This window comes from Polyergus mexicanus, unplaced genomic scaffold (assembly GCF_030449975.1).
Source record: "Polyergus mexicanus isolate NDT 795.1 unplaced genomic scaffold, iyPolMexi1.0 SCAF_13, whole genome shotgun sequence".
Taxonomy (NCBI): Eukaryota; Metazoa; Arthropoda; class Insecta; order Hymenoptera; family Formicidae; genus Polyergus; species Polyergus mexicanus.
In genome coordinates this window covers 581,011-596,613 of record NW_027223333.1, presented here as the reverse complement: position 1 = coordinate 596,613, position 15,603 = coordinate 581,011, and the positions used below count along the sequence as shown (strand labels likewise).

At 40.2% G+C, this 15,603-nt stretch overlaps 1 protein-coding gene across 4 annotated transcripts in view; it reads left to right on the top strand.

Annotated features, from left to right (window-relative positions):
• LOC138939081 (dystroglycan 1) overlaps positions 1 to 15,603 on the top strand; it is a 61,561-nt gene that overhangs the window by 39,197 nt on the left and 6,761 nt on the right. For 3 of the 4 annotated variants that reach the window (XM_070306601.1, XM_070306600.1, XM_070306602.1), the window contains exons 2-13: positions 9,545 to 9,927; positions 10,722 to 10,934; positions 11,531 to 11,659; positions 11,898 to 12,020; positions 12,205 to 12,567; positions 12,656 to 12,733; positions 13,146 to 13,565; positions 13,878 to 14,425; positions 14,504 to 14,699; positions 14,760 to 14,927; positions 15,034 to 15,270; positions 15,350 to 15,539. In XM_070306601.1, the coding sequence (XP_070162702.1) occupies positions 9,592 to 9,927; positions 10,722 to 10,934; positions 11,531 to 11,659; positions 11,898 to 12,020; positions 12,205 to 12,567; positions 12,656 to 12,733; positions 13,146 to 13,565; positions 13,878 to 14,425; positions 14,504 to 14,699; positions 14,760 to 14,927; positions 15,034 to 15,270; positions 15,350 to 15,539 (3,001 nt within the window). In that variant the 5' untranslated portion in view covers positions 9,545 to 9,591. The remainder of the gene's footprint in view (positions 1 to 9,544; positions 9,928 to 10,721; positions 10,935 to 11,530; positions 11,660 to 11,897; positions 12,021 to 12,204; positions 12,568 to 12,655; positions 12,734 to 13,145; positions 13,566 to 13,877; positions 14,426 to 14,503; positions 14,700 to 14,759; positions 14,928 to 15,033; positions 15,271 to 15,349; positions 15,540 to 15,603) is intronic. The other variant, XM_070306603.1, reaches the window with a different exon arrangement.

Sequence of the window (15,603 nt, the reverse complement as noted above, 5' to 3'; positions counted from 1 at the left end):
TTACACGGGTATCCGCGGTATATCCGTTTCGAGCATCGTGTTTCAGCTATCGCGCTCTTCAATCTACACGAGTCGTACAAAAGCTCGACCGGAGCAAATATCTCACCTCTCCCGGCACGGTTAGAAATAAAGCTGTGACACATTTACCGCTCGTGCGCGGCCGGCGGCAAATTTGTCGGGCGTTTGTTTCTTTTTTTCTTTCTTTTTTTTTGGAAGGGGGGGGGGAAGCCTCTGCAACGAGCACACGTGGCCAAACTGTCTTGCCGCAATAATAACGAGCGGGGTGACGCTGCACGTTTATCCAGCGATATGTCCCTTTGTCGATTTCTCCTCCTTCCCCATTTTCCTCTCTCTCTCTCTCTCTCTCTCTCTCTCTCTCTCTTGGCCTTTCGTTTTATTCCCGCGAAGCACATACCGATAAAGACCTTCGGGGCAGAATATCTCGGAGACCAGGTCGGGAAATGGGCTCCTCTTCTTCTTCTTCTTCTTCTTTTTTTTTTTTTTTTCAACTGTATAGCTTCGATAAAACTTGGTGGTATCTGTCAAAAACTACTGCGACTTTTATCGGCCGTAACGCGAGCACGAGGTATCGTTCGAACGACGTCGCATCGAAGTACCTCGACAACATCCGGTTAACGTCTGATTTACATGGTTCCGCGGATGCGGGTGATGATCCGTCTGTCGCTTATCGTCCAAGTTTACAAGTTGCGAATTTGATGGAGCGCGGTATATATCGTGTCTCATTGAGACGCGTCGTACGGCTCCTAATTCGCGAGACACGCTTAATCGCGAAATTACAATGTTAAATTTTGCGAAATATTTTACATATTTTAAATTAGACATGACAAAATGGCGCGATAAATCTGTTTCGAAGGCAAGCGGATTTTTCTTCGTATCGAGAGATGATTCTTATTTTCCACGATCGTGTCCTGCTCGCTTATCGATTACTCGCTAGATTACATTCGCGTACATTGACAGCTACTTTAATATTTGTTCTCATATATTTATTCACGCGACACGCGAAACACGTCGAATCTTCGAAATAGATATCTATAGATTTTCGAAAACGTACATATTTATTCGCGAACGTTCTTTTAATTTCTGCGAAGAACTTTGTATCTCGGGGATTAAAAATCGTTTCGGGAAAGAAAAGAAAAAAATTCTCAGATTTATTCCACGCTTGTCGCATCCGTTTCTCTCTCTTTTTTTTTTAAATTGTTTTGCTCACGTAATACTTATCGCTGCATCGCTTCCCCCTCCCTCCCCCGCCTCGCCATCCCTCACCACCAACGACCTCTCTCTCTAGTCTCAGAATTCTTGGAGACTTCGATTCGCGCGAATATATGTAAATACAGTCTGTCGATATATCCGAGTTTGTGACCGACCTGTTTGGGAAGATATAAAAGAGTCGACCCTCTCTCCGACGTCTTTCGACTTATACATTGACGTTTACATAGCGACAGACGGTGAGTACGACACTGCCATGAGAGATATTCATCGACGCCGCGGATCGATTTTCATTTCGTCCAGCATCCAGAAAGTATTTTCGCCCTACATATTGGAAACCGGTCCAATATCCCTCGTGAAGGAGGTTCGTCCTCATCTCGAATCGCCGGCGACTCGAGTTACCCATCTACCGCCACTCGAGAACAATTTCTACGCAGGATGAATCTTCGTCATCCTCGTCGTTACATTTACGACGCCGTTAACACAAGGAGTATTTGTTCGAAATCTCTGCGCTTCGTATGCTTATCTTTATTTATCGCGTCCGTCACTTGCCGGGGAATTGGAAGAGAGATCCAAAAAAGAGGGGGCACCGTCTTCGTCTGTAAATATTTTATTACATCTCTCTTTCTCTTTCTCTTGAACTTTCGCTCGCTCGCTCGCTCTCTCGGACACGGTAGTAATCTGACCTGATGCTTGCCGGTAACTGCCCGGAATAACGAGCGCAATGAATTCTCGTTTCGCGTATAACGGACTTTATCGGGGGCATAAAGCTAAAGAAGAGGAGGCACACAACGGTGTGCGGTACGTTATTAATTTATCATTATGCCGTGCGATGGGACACGGAATGCCGAATTTAACCGAACCCGAGAGCAGGTCGTTCGATATGAACCCGCCCGCTCCGCTATTACGCGAAAACACGCGATCGCTTTATTAACGGGGTTTAATCATCGGCTTGAGCCGAGGAAACTTTAGGCCGACGCGTCTAAATAATCTTACGAATCATCGTGGAATATCTGTCAAGATCTGGCAAAAGTTACCATGTCCCTTTCTTCCCCGAGTCGATATTATCGTTGATAATGTCGAAATGTAACATTTTATATAAAATATATTTTTATAACTCGATAATATTGATTATATAATTAGAATTTTATAATTCTATGATTTTCATTCAATATTTTCTTTCCCTCTCGCTTTTTTACGAGTTATAGAATTAATAGGATGGATTACACGAAGTTCAAGTTCAAAAAAAATAAATTTTTTTGAACATACGAGAGAGAGAGAGAGAGAGAATAATCATTTCCAGCAATTTTTTTCAAATGTAATTCTAGCTCTAAATTACTTTATTATTATACAATTTTTTAAAATTTGCAAAAAACAGCTGTTTTAATATACGTTATCATATTATATCTACAATATGTGACGTATCGAGGAAGTTTTCGTTGCGATCAAAATTATGTATGTTGTTAGGACTTTCGAGTCTCAAAAAATTTTGAAAGCCGAGATTGTTATTAGCATAAAGAAGATATAGGAAATAATTTTTCTCATTATGGATTTTTTTTATTGATTTAACACGAACTACTTGCTGAATTTCTGCTTGGAATACTCAGTATTAATTACGAGAAATTTTTTAAATGTTGCCTAATAAAATGCCGTTATCTTTTAACGTCAGACACTGGTATATCCCTGGTCGTATTTTGCGTTAAGCGAGTCGAGAGGAAGATAGTTTTGTTTTCTCCCTCGGGACAGGGTGTTCATTGTGAACGTTTATGAAACGGGTTATGAGCACGGGTTGAGCTTTATTAAATTCATCTATAATTTAATTCTATCTATTTTGATCCCGACGGAGAAGAAGTATGCATTTTTTTTTTTTTTTTTTTTTGCGGCTCGGAGTAAATTAATCCGACCTCAAATATATTTTATCACTCTCGCGTAATTAAATGCAACATTAATCCTCTCTATTCGCTCCGGCAGTTGTAACGGTGTAATTTTTACGAAACTCTCCCCCTGTTTGCGGCTCGGCCCGAAAAATTCACATTAATCCCTCGTGACCCGAATGACGGAAACATGGTCGTTCGACCAAAAGTCCGAAACAACTTCCTTTTACTTTAGGAGGTCAACGATTTTTCCATCGTGCGCCCCGTTTTCATCGAAACGCAAAGTCGCCAATTTTTACCCCAAAGCCATTCTCTCTCTCTCTCTCTCTCTCTCTCTCTCTCTCAAGGAGACGCGCGGAATATTCTGTTTAGCTTAAGTTTCCGCATTCCCGCGAGGAGACTACAGCCTCCCTTTCCTCCTCCTTTCTTGATCCTGAGAACGGTGGCGCATCGACCCGGGGACGGCATCGCTGGCGAGACTTGGCGATATTATTGAAATATGTTTGGCCGAGATAACGCGCGATTATTACGACGACGCCTCACTCGCTGAATTCTACACGTCCATCCGATTATTTGCATATTTAATTTAGCGCGCAAATACACGTCTGCGCTCTGTCGCCGCACGCATTAATTAAGATTCATTTTCGTACGTCGTACGATAAATGATACGCGGAGCGAGTAAGTAAACGACGAGTAAATGTCGAATTGCTTTCCCTCGACGTAAGAATGTCGCGATAGGAACCCGACGCGCCTTATTCGCGCTACGCACGCGAATATTTGTCGCGAGCTTACACATATTCATGCTGAATTAGCGAAAGGGGGAATGATACGTACGTACTAAGCTACCGATTTCCAGGCACGCTTAATAAATGACTTGCGAACAAACGAGAGAAAACGCAACGCGCGTATTTTAATTGTATAATATTTTTCTATCTATATATAATAAAGTATATTGCTGTCTCTCTCTCTCTCTCTCTCTCTCTCTCTCTCTCGTGAAATATCGTCCGCGTATATCGTTCCCTGCAACATTGTTGCTAGGATGCTCTACCGACGCTAAAACAGGATGCCGGTTTCAACATGGAGTCGAGTGGAAAGAGGAGGACGCTTCTTCGCCCCCCCCCCTATTTCTGAGACCACTGCGGCTACATCTGGAAGAATAAAGATTGTGTAAACGTTGTTGCTTCTGTGTAGACGAGGCACGAAAAGCGGTTATCGCGACGAAACTCGGGCTCCGGAAACTCGTTACGACTCTTCTCCTCTGGTCAAAGCCGTGATCATTTTGCCGGCAGGAATTTCTTTGGAAAAATACAGGCGCGCATTCCTTCCGATATATTTATGTTATCGATCACTCCGCTGCGAGCGATTCGCTCGTATATAGTACGCGGGCATGAATGCGCAGCTTAAGCGACGAAGTATCGCTGAGACGAATAATAACACGATATTTATAATTGGAGCGTTTCACGATGCGCATGATATTTGCCGTTCGTAGGACGGCATTACGTATTTCCATCGATAAAAAGAGAGAGAAGGATAGAATATTTCTTATAGCGTGTATTATTATGGAATCGTTCGTTCTTCGGAAGATCGATGCCATACCTTTCTTCGAAAACAGCCACCTTTAGATTTTCCTTTGCCTCAGGCGGCGAAAATTCTTTCCGTTCTTACGATTCACGTTCTCTCCTCCCCGAAGATACGGAAGAATCCGATGGGAGAAAGGAAATTTTCGACGCCGGCGGCGCCACGTGATGTCGTTTTTAAATTTAGATCTCGAGGGAACGCCGGATGATACCCGTGTACGACACACGCTTCGACGTCTTTTAAAAATTTCAATCTCGATGCAGGCGCCTCTCTGACGTCATGGTTCAAATTTTCAGAAATAACTATCGGCGTAGAGTGATGCTGCGGGATTCCGAGATGATAATCTTTTGCGAGAAATAACGGGTATTATGGTATTATTATTTGAAAGTTAACGCGCGTTCTCCTCTTTCCCTACGGTACTTCCCATCTGTCGCAATTCGCGCGATTTTAATGGCGAACGGAATTTATCGCATCTCCGGCGTCGTCGGCGATGCTTGCATAGAACAGCATCGATTGATTCGAGTTTAAGGTCACTGACTCGAAAGATTATTGCTAACAAGTTGTTTTAGAGAAAAGGGAATAAAATACGTGCGGCGAGCGTTGTCAATGAACTTAAAGACTAGCTATTTTAATACAACGCCTCCCCCTTCCTTTCGATAAGAAATATCACGACGGAATTGTCTGTAACGCTTTAGGTCGGATATTTACCGGTGAACCGTAATTGGACGGACATAATCGAACAAACAGGCGCGTTGTTGAATCGTTGCTCAAAGAATCGAGATGCCGAATACCATCGCTCATCCGACGTTCTCGAGTTACGTACGAGTTATCGATCTCTTTTGTCCCTCGTGCACTTCCGTTTGACACCTTTGGCATCGCAGCCAGTCGACGTTCTCCTGTATTTAGGGATGTTCGATTCTCTTAAAAGAATCGATTCTGAATCGAATCATGAAAATCGATTCTCTTTTAAAAAATCGGAATCAAAGAATCTAATTAATTAATTAATTTTAGCTAATTGTGAGCATAGAAAATTTTTAATTGAGTTAATTAATTTTAAAATTTAATTAGTTTTTTAATTTTTAAAACTTAAATTAATAAAGGAAATAATTAATTAAACAATTGAGCTTTAAATTTTTGAAAAATTTTATATTATTAAAAAAGTATTTACAAAAAATATATGTTTATTTCACATACTTTTTACATACATTTCTTTTATATACTTTTATATACTGCTTTGTTTTTAATACCAAATTACTTATTCATTTCTTAATTGCCAATCTTTAATGGACAGTGAATTTAAAAATAATAGTTGTTGTAGATGATCGGGCGAATGTCGGGTTCCTGGAATCTGTTAAAATTGTGAAATTGGCTCTTAGACTATATAGATTGTAAAGAGTGTAGACATAGGCCGCGGTCGGGAACACGCTTCGAAGCATTTTTAAAAATAGAATCAGTTCTTCGATTCTTAGGATAAAGAATCGATTCGGAAAAAAATCGTATAGCGAAGAATCGATTCACAAAATCGATTTTTTGACTAAAAAAATCGAACATCCCTACCTGTATTCTACACGCGCGTGTCTCGACGATAGCACGCTGCACCTGCAGCGATGTATTTGCTCCCTGCATATTATGCAGTATGGCTCGAGAGACAAGGTCTCGAACACGCCCGATGCCACGTGATAAACTATTCGCGCGAACGGCAGGAGGAACGCGATTAAACGGGACGCGAGATCGACGAAGGACGAAGGGCGCGCGGTCGAATGTCAAAGTGTGCAAATAAATCTTATGCGTCAAACGATGAACCATGTAATAATCATCCCGTTAAAATTGCTTACAATTATTTTATTTATTTATTATCCGTAACGCGAAATCTTTGCAAAGTGTATTTGCGCACTAGATGTATAATTGTATCTTTTATTCCGATAATTTTTATCCGCATAAATCCGGTATCTCTCTGGAATTCCGCAGCAGTACTAGAGAAAGGAAATTACACCGTCGACTTGCGCTGGACGATCAAAGAATTCCACTCCCCTCGAACAATCGAGCAATTGACATCGCGATATCCGATCGTTAAGCTTTGATAAATAGTACTCGGTATCGCGACTGTGCCACCATCGTATTAAGGTCGCTGGCGGGGATTCGCGATGCGAAGAGGGTGGACGGACACGAGGGCGATCGTTTTGCACTCCCATTGCAATTTGATTGCGATAAACGATCCCAAGTTTCTAAAATTGTTTGTCATCAGACGCTTTTTTCCACCTACGATCATCCTCGGAAAATGATAGCGCGCCATCGTATGACGAAGCGCCTATTCATAGCCGATGCCTTTACACACAGGCTGGCTCTCGTTAAATAAATAATTTCGAGCGAAACGGAAACACTGCGTGTTACAGTGCAACATCTATGTATCTTTACTTCGTAACAAACTTTTCGAGATTTATTATAAAATCATGACAACTATCTTTACTCAACGCTCACCATCACTTTTGCGTTACTTTTGTGGTAGCTGTCGGATCGATCTACGCAAACTTGACACATCCTACTTTTATTAGATTAAATTTCTAACATAGAAAATAAGTATTCCGTTTGTAGTAACGATAATTTAGTATTTAGTTCATAGTCGAAGCCGTAAAAATATATTTACAAAAAAATTACCGTTATTCAACTTTAAGATAAGAAAATCGCTGATATTAATCTCGATTCAAGAACTGTTTGCCATTTGTAATGATTCTTTTTTCGTCGTGTCATTTAAAAGTTATTTTGAAGTTCTGATATCAAAGTAAAATGACTTTTTGTGTATTTTTTAATTTTAGCTTTAAATAATATGCGGCGCAAGCATATTTAAAATATATCTTTTTAAAACTGACAAAGTTGCACTCGATATACTATAACTTTCGACGATTTAATTGCAAACGAAAGGAAAATTATTACAAAAAAAGTATAAAACAATTCGCAATAACAATTAGTACAAACAGACTTGAGATATCTTTGAAATTAGAAAATTTGCGTTTCTCGTCAATTGCAAATATACTGTAACTTTTAAATAGCGCGAATTGCAAATGAAAGAAAGGTCATTGATAAAAGCACTTGGAAAAGATTCTTGAATCGATATTAACAATTTTTAAAAAAATCAAATGAGTTATTTTTTCAAAATATATTCTTTTATTATTTTCACTAAGAATCAAAGATTTAAAATTATTATAGACAACACCAAGTGTTGAAATACTATCGTTTCTTGTATTGAAAACTTTGTTTATTAAAAGTAGAGTGCCAGTTTCGCAAACTAATAAATGTCGGATCTCTTTGTAGCGAGCGAAAGAGAGAGAGAGCGATAGAGAGAGAATATAATAAGCTCATTTCTACATCTTGCTCCGTGTGGACGCATGTAAATGCGGGCATAAACTCAATTGTCTACACTCTACACCCACCGGATAGCCTTCGCGGTCCGTTGACCATCTTCGTAGTCGTTTCTCAGAGATGGATCTATAGCATATCGCGTCGTCCTCGTTTTCATCAGCGTATTTAATTCGTGATCCGAACTTTCATACGAAACGTGACCGCGTTGGAATCAAGCGTGACTGCGCGTTCTTGGTCCTTGAAATCTTTCTCTCTCTCTCTCTCTCTCTCTTTGTGTACATGTTCGTCTTTATATCCACCTTTGGAGGTAATAAATACAGTCTCGATCAAACTTTTATTTCAATCACCCGAGACTCTAATACGGTAACTAAAAATACAAGGTAATTGAATTTATCCTACGATCTCGCGGATGACGTTGTTCGCATCGAATTCGATTCAAACGTGAGCCTTCGTTATCATTATCACGACGATCCAATTTTCGCTGATCGGAACATTTAATAGTCTGCGAATAAAATATTACCCGATTAAACATAGTTAAACGAGTTTCCGCGAGCGTGTCCCCGTTTCGATTAATTCGTTCGATTTTTGCATGACGCAGAAAAGAATCGCGAAGTCTGGCCGCGAATTATTCGGGTGTGTCTAAAGCGTTTCGCGACAGCTATTATAGGGGACGCGGCAGAATTTCGATAAAACTAGGGGTATCCCGATTACGGGTTTTGTTATTCGCGAGACAATCCAACGGCTTAAACTGTCAACATCTCATTGGCCGATCGCGCCGGTTAATGAAACGGTGCTCGACGAAACGAGCAATAAAGGGAAATAAAAATACAATGGAAACGTTTATTGGCTATCATTGGATACCATTGGATGCGTGTGCTTTGCCCCCCTCGGTTACGAAAATGTTCCATTAATCTCTCGGACTGAATCTAAACAGCCGCATCGTCGAACGGATAGCGAGAACAGCGAGCGATTGGCCTGCGAATTATCAGCTGTCTGGTTCAATGATCGATCCGATACCACCATTCGATTACTTCACATTTTACTTTATTTAATTCTTGTATCGTTTAGGCACCGCCTTATTTAGGCAATGAATATATCACGTTTTCTATTAGGAGAGATGATTTGATTATGAAGATGAGTTGTATCGAGGAGTGTCACACACGTGTATAATGTTATGTAATCGTTTTACAATATTGAAGAATTTAAAATAATTGAAAATATAAGATTAATTTTTCAAAAAATTGTATGTACCAAACTTTTTTTTTTTTTTTTTTTTTTTTTTTCCCCTGGTGAAAAAGTATTTCTTTCTAACTCAAATATTTTTCTGACATAAATAATTGAGAAAGAGACCGTGCTCGGTCTTTCGCGATGATTTAAAGGATCAAAAGCATAATTTCTTTAATTTTTGCGATCTTAATTAATCATGAGCGATAATTATTATGACAATAAAATATCCTTTGATAGTTATCTCGATGATCGATGAACGAATGTGATACAATCTATTGCAGGCGTAGCAGCATGGTATGATACCAGGGACTGACGATTTCCCGGAAACATGAAGAAGCATCCTCGCATCCTTGCGTGCATCTTGCTCCTCCTGCTGCCTCTGGCGTTGGGTCTCAGCCTGCAGGAGGACGATCTAGTCTTCGACGATGTCGGCGAAGACAATGACAATGACAACTCGCCTACTGGGTCCGCTCTGATAAATCATCATACGACTCGCGATCGATCCGATCGCTACGAGCACGGATCGTCGTCCAGGGATGGCAGGAGGCATGCCTCTCGGGTCGAAAGAGCGTGGGGCGTGTCGGATTCCGTCGTCCCAGTTGGCCATGTTTTCAAAATGAAAATACCACGGCAGGCTTTTTCGGGAAATGTGGATTTTTACGAGGTAAACCGGTGACGTGGATGGCAATTTATTCTTCGGGTCCGTTCGTGAAACGGAAAATTATTTAACCGGTGGTCTTTTATTATACAATGAAGTTTTCTCGATGAGAAAAATGCGGACATTCCTCCGAAAATATTGCCGCATTGAAATTTTAAGTATGCGTAGATATATTGAAAAATATGAAAAGTATTTCTTAAAATTTCGACGAACAGAATATATACGCGGTTTTACTTGAATTATTTTATTGAATTATATGCAATTAATAATTATATGAATTATACTATATTTTGTGAAAAGATGTGGTTATCATATAAAGAGAATAGGGAGGAAAAAATCTCTCAAGGATTCGTATCTACGCGAAATAAAAATCGCATAGATAATTGAATTTAGGTGACTCTTCTTTCGTATTTATCGAACTTCGTCAAGCATGCTTCATCAAGTACATCGAAAAAGTACAATCAAGTACATCTGCTAAGTGCTATTGATTTACTTATTCTCGCACACATTTGTCATTTTCTTCCCTCTGCGAGTTCTGCCAAGATGCGGCGTCTTCCATTGAATCCAATATTTGCGATTCAATTTGCTCCCCCCGTGGCCGGAAATCCTTCTTAGGTTGAATGGACCTAGTCTTCCCTTTGTCCTCGGAGATCATTTGGGCAACGTTCGTTTCGTCGTGCGAAACTGATTCAAACGTTTTCATATTCGATGATACAACGACACCGACTCAAATAATTGTCCCTTTCACGAGGAATAAAATGATAGAAAGAAATGTGTGATATGTTAAAAATATATGTCAGGTTCGCGGGACCAGTAATCGCGATCGTTTTCCGCAATGGATGCACTGGGACGACTCGGCGTCTACTCTCGTGGGTGTGCCGTTGAAAGAAGACACGGGCAATTATCACCTGACCGTCACGGCTTTCGGTAAGCATCGTGACACCGCCAAGGATCAGTTCATCGTGCAGGTTATACCCGAGAAACTGGAGAAGCTCAAGCATAAGGACGGCAGGGTGAGTGGTTTGAGCGAAAACCTTAACTCGATAAGGAGAACGGGAACGGGATGAGAGAATCGTTAGCTGCGAAAACGTTTCGCTGGCATCGTTTCAAGTTTCTTATCCAAGTCGGACAACAGGTCTCCGCTGCTACATGTTTGCTATTTTCTCTAATGAATAATATAGCTCAATGATGAAAACGTACGTGAGAAGAACCAACAACTTTGGGGAATACTTTGCGTTACGTTTAAATTATCTACAAGTGATATTTTTATTTCATTCGTGTGTAACATTAATGAAACAAAATAATATTGAAAACGTTAAAAAATTGTCTTTGATCTGTGTGAAAAGGGAAATGGAAAACGCTGCGTATTTTTTAGCCTATAATTTAATCTCGCGCGATAAAATCCGCGTTTGATGAATTTTTACAATGGAATTTAGAGCACTTTCTGTGTCGCGATATAAATCTGTCGAAACGCATGTCGTATGACATACAGTTGCATACATCGCGACCGTAGATATTTCGATCGGCGATCTCGATCTTTGAAACTTTGCGTGCTGGTAGGCGTAGCAAACAAAAGCGGCTGATGGAAACGGAATGATTCTAATTGCAGACGCATTGCGATGACGGAGAGGAACAAACGGTTCTCACGATATTGTTGGATGCGGCTATAGAGAAGCTATCGCCTACCATCAGGACGAATGCCATTGAAAATCTCGCGGGTTTTCTAGGAATGCACACGGTATTGATTTAATCGTATTTTTTTAGATTAATTGTGATTGTCGCTTTTACATTTTTACTTTTTGGAAAAATAATAATGTATTTCCGAGAATTAAAATAAACAGTTTTTGTTATATTAATGCAATAAAAATAATAGAATCTATTTTATTCTTTATAACTTTGTTGTCTTGACTTTCTCTCTTTTATCTTTTGCGTTATGAGTGTCAGTTGTACAATTTACTTATTTTTATATTCTATAGAGCGCATTCTCGATGCATTCTCCTGGCGTGAAGGCACTGGGTTCCTCCATTATTCTTAGCGGGCCTGGAAACATTAAGCTTTCCAGATTTAGAAAGAATCATTTGACTACTATCCAGTGGCAGGTAAGATTCAACATACTTAATGATCCCTGTTTAGCGGTTACTCGTTTTTATATCAAATATATAAGCTCACCGACATTGTTATGAGACCTCATTATCAGTTTTCACGGTATCTCACTCGATATCCAATAAAATAACTTTACGAGAAACAAGCTTGCCGAGCAATAGAATATATCTATGCACGTAGGTCGGTTGCGACGGCCACTTGTGGAAGCATCAAGCGGAATTGGTGGAACAACTGCGGGAGCAAGCAAAGGACGGCACTCTAGCGGAAGTTCTGCAGTTGCCCGTGATATCGTGGCGTGTAAGGACAGATTCGAGCTCCTCTTTGAGAAATAGGAGAGAGGCCGGCTCCGGCGACTACGGTGATACGGACGGTTACGATGATAATTACGATGACAATTATGAGGACAATGAGGAAGATTACGACGGCGAAGAGGGCGAGGACGATAACGAGGATTCGCGAGTACCGCCGACTTACATGCCGAATATAAAAGTCCCGGAGCATCCGCATAGGCATCACCACGGCGAGGAGACGATCGATTGGAAGGTAAGTTGTTGCATGCATGTATAATTACGATTGTCGCGAGAAATTACAAGATTGTAAATATTCCTCGTCCGTATGTTGGTCTTTTCAGAGCGAAGATGTTGACGAAGAAGAGATAATACCGAGAATGAGACAAATCGATCTGGAAAATAGAACAACCACGCCTACGGTAAGTGTCCTCGTGGAATTATACACGATTGCGCGATTCTTTCTTCGTCGATGATTATATTTGGAATATAATTCAGTATACGTAATTTCTCTATGGTTTTCATTAAAATTTCTATTTCTGTTCGCCTTTTTTCGCCATGCCATATCGCTTCCGGGTGATTCGTTGCGCTTGAAGAGATTAGAATATTGTAGCTATTGGGTATTTTAATGCTGGCCTATTTTTCGTCTCTCGCAAACTTGTATACTTGTCCGTGCAGATATACGTTCTAAAATGCGCTGTACAGATTGCGACGCGAAAGTCTTTGCAAATAGAAGTCTGATACTTTGTTTTATATTTGTACATCTTCGTCTCTTCGTAACTAACCATTCATTTTTTCGTGCGCCATACATCGCATCTACTAACGATTTCGCAGACAACAACCACTCAACTTACTACATCATCACCATCAACAACTACTTCCACTACTACGACAAGTACAACGACTACCCAAGTCGCGCCAACGACCGTATCTACTACTGCTAGTAGCACCACAACGACTACAACATCAGCTGATACTACAACAACAACAGCTAGCATCTCCACCGCTGTAGATCCATCGATAGAATTTCCGAGATCGAGGACCACAAACGAAGAATTCTTGACGGAGAAAACAAAATATGTGGAACTGATTGAACCCGTTACCATTTTACCAACCGTTCCATCGGACATCACCACAACTCCTCTTCCTATAACCACTCTACTGTCTCTTAGCACAACATTTATTCAGACTAGCGTGCCCGATAAAGTCGAGACGGAGATCATCGGCAGTATCAATAACGTTACGACAGAAGAGGTAATGCTTGCGTGCTTTAGCGCTTTTCTCATTTGTATTATAATTCAATGCCGCTATACACACACCAACTTCTTCATACTCATATCGTGCCGATTTGTCAATCTGTCGCTTCGCCGAGATAAATTGTTATCTTCTGTTAAGAATCCGTTGTCCGTTATTAATGGTGCATTTAATAACGGTTTAAAGTTCTATCGTAATCATGCAATGTAATCATGTAATCATTTTCTCTATTGCATAGAACTATTATTCCACTCTTCCCAATCGCAGCGAGCGAAAGTTCTGAATTTTGATATACGGTCTTTTCTCGCCTAGCCGGAACAAACTATGACTTCGACGAGAGAACCATCGACCACCATACCAACACCAATTGTAATCACGGATGTTAACTTTATCACTCCTTCGTCTGTAGTTGTAACGAATGTTAGCACTACTATTACTACCACTACTACGCCTGTGAATGTAACAAATGCTACAACCTCGACTACTAACGCGATATCGTCGACATCAGATTTTCAAACGACGTTGAGCACGACACCGTCTAGTACCAGCACGACTACCTCTACGACTACAACCACTACCGTAGCTCCTATTACTACTACTACGACGACGACAGCTCGTGTTATTACGGAGAGTATCGAATACGGCCAAGTCAACTTTCCGCCGAGACGCGACAGGAGATTAAAGAAGATACCGGTAACTGCCGGTAAACCATTGAGTTACGTTATACCGGTAAACACCTTCACCGATCTCGAAGATGGCAACACAAAAAAACTGAAATTGGACCTATACTGGCACGGGGCACCGCTCAAGACGACCCACTGGCTCCAGTTCAATCCTCATATGCAGGAAATTTATGGACTGTAAGTTGGCACTATATCTATCTATTTTTATTCTCGAATAAAATAAAGAGATTTTTATCAAACTTTTTTTTTAAACAGACCTCTCGAAAAAGATATATCTACCTGGAATTACGAACTAGTTGCCACAGACAGCGAAGGTGCCAATGTCTCCGATAGTCTCGATATTCATGTTCAGCAGCACAAATTGAGTCGTAGCGTCAATCACGAATTCACAATTTACTTAAGGATCGATAAAAGAAGCGAATTCCCAACAGATGTTGATTGGGAACGCAAAGTATGTATTCTTCATTCTTTCTTTTTTTTGCATTGATTATTTGCTCTCTTTAAATTATAGGTAATTCGAAGCTTGGCTGTACTTTACGAAGATAACATCCAGCACATTACAGTTCGTTCTATTGAAATCAATACATCCGATCGTGAACAAGTCATTTTTACATGGACTAACGATAATATTCCAAGAAGCAGCGAATGTCCAAAAGAATATATAAATAAATTATGGCGCGTAAGTGGTTTTACTGTATCAATTCTATTTTATGCACAAAAATTTTATAAGTTTTTAAACAAATTTTTTTTTACAAATTTTGAAAATGTTGTACGTATGTTATTAGGTGCTCGTTGACAGTAATGGAGATCCATCGTCTTCTCTAAGAAGTGCGCTCGCTCCAGAAATTACAGTTAAACGTGTCGTATTCCAAGGCATAGGGCAATGCGAGGATATGAATCGTCTGGAGGAACCAAAAATCTCTACCGAAGAGCCGAAAGTTAATTTCCCGCCTGTACCAAGGAATCAAGTTGATCACGTTAATGCGACAGTTGGACAATTACTCGTATTTAAAGTGCCCGAAGTACGCTTTTCATTAACTCTTATTGCTTTTATCAATATGTGAATAATATATTTAACAATTTTGTTATATATTTTTGCAGGATACTTTTTTCGATGCTGAGGATGGATCGTCGCGAAACATGAAGATGTCACTTTTGACTATCGATCGAATACCTATTCCACCTCACGAATGGCTGCAATTTGATAGCAAAAATCAAGAATTTTATGGCGTTCCAATGCGCACTGATATCGGTCGCAAAGAATATCAACTGGTTGTCACGGATAAAGACGGTAAGTTTCATCATAGTTTTATTCTCTAATATAAAGAATACATTCGTCTGTAGAATAATATTGA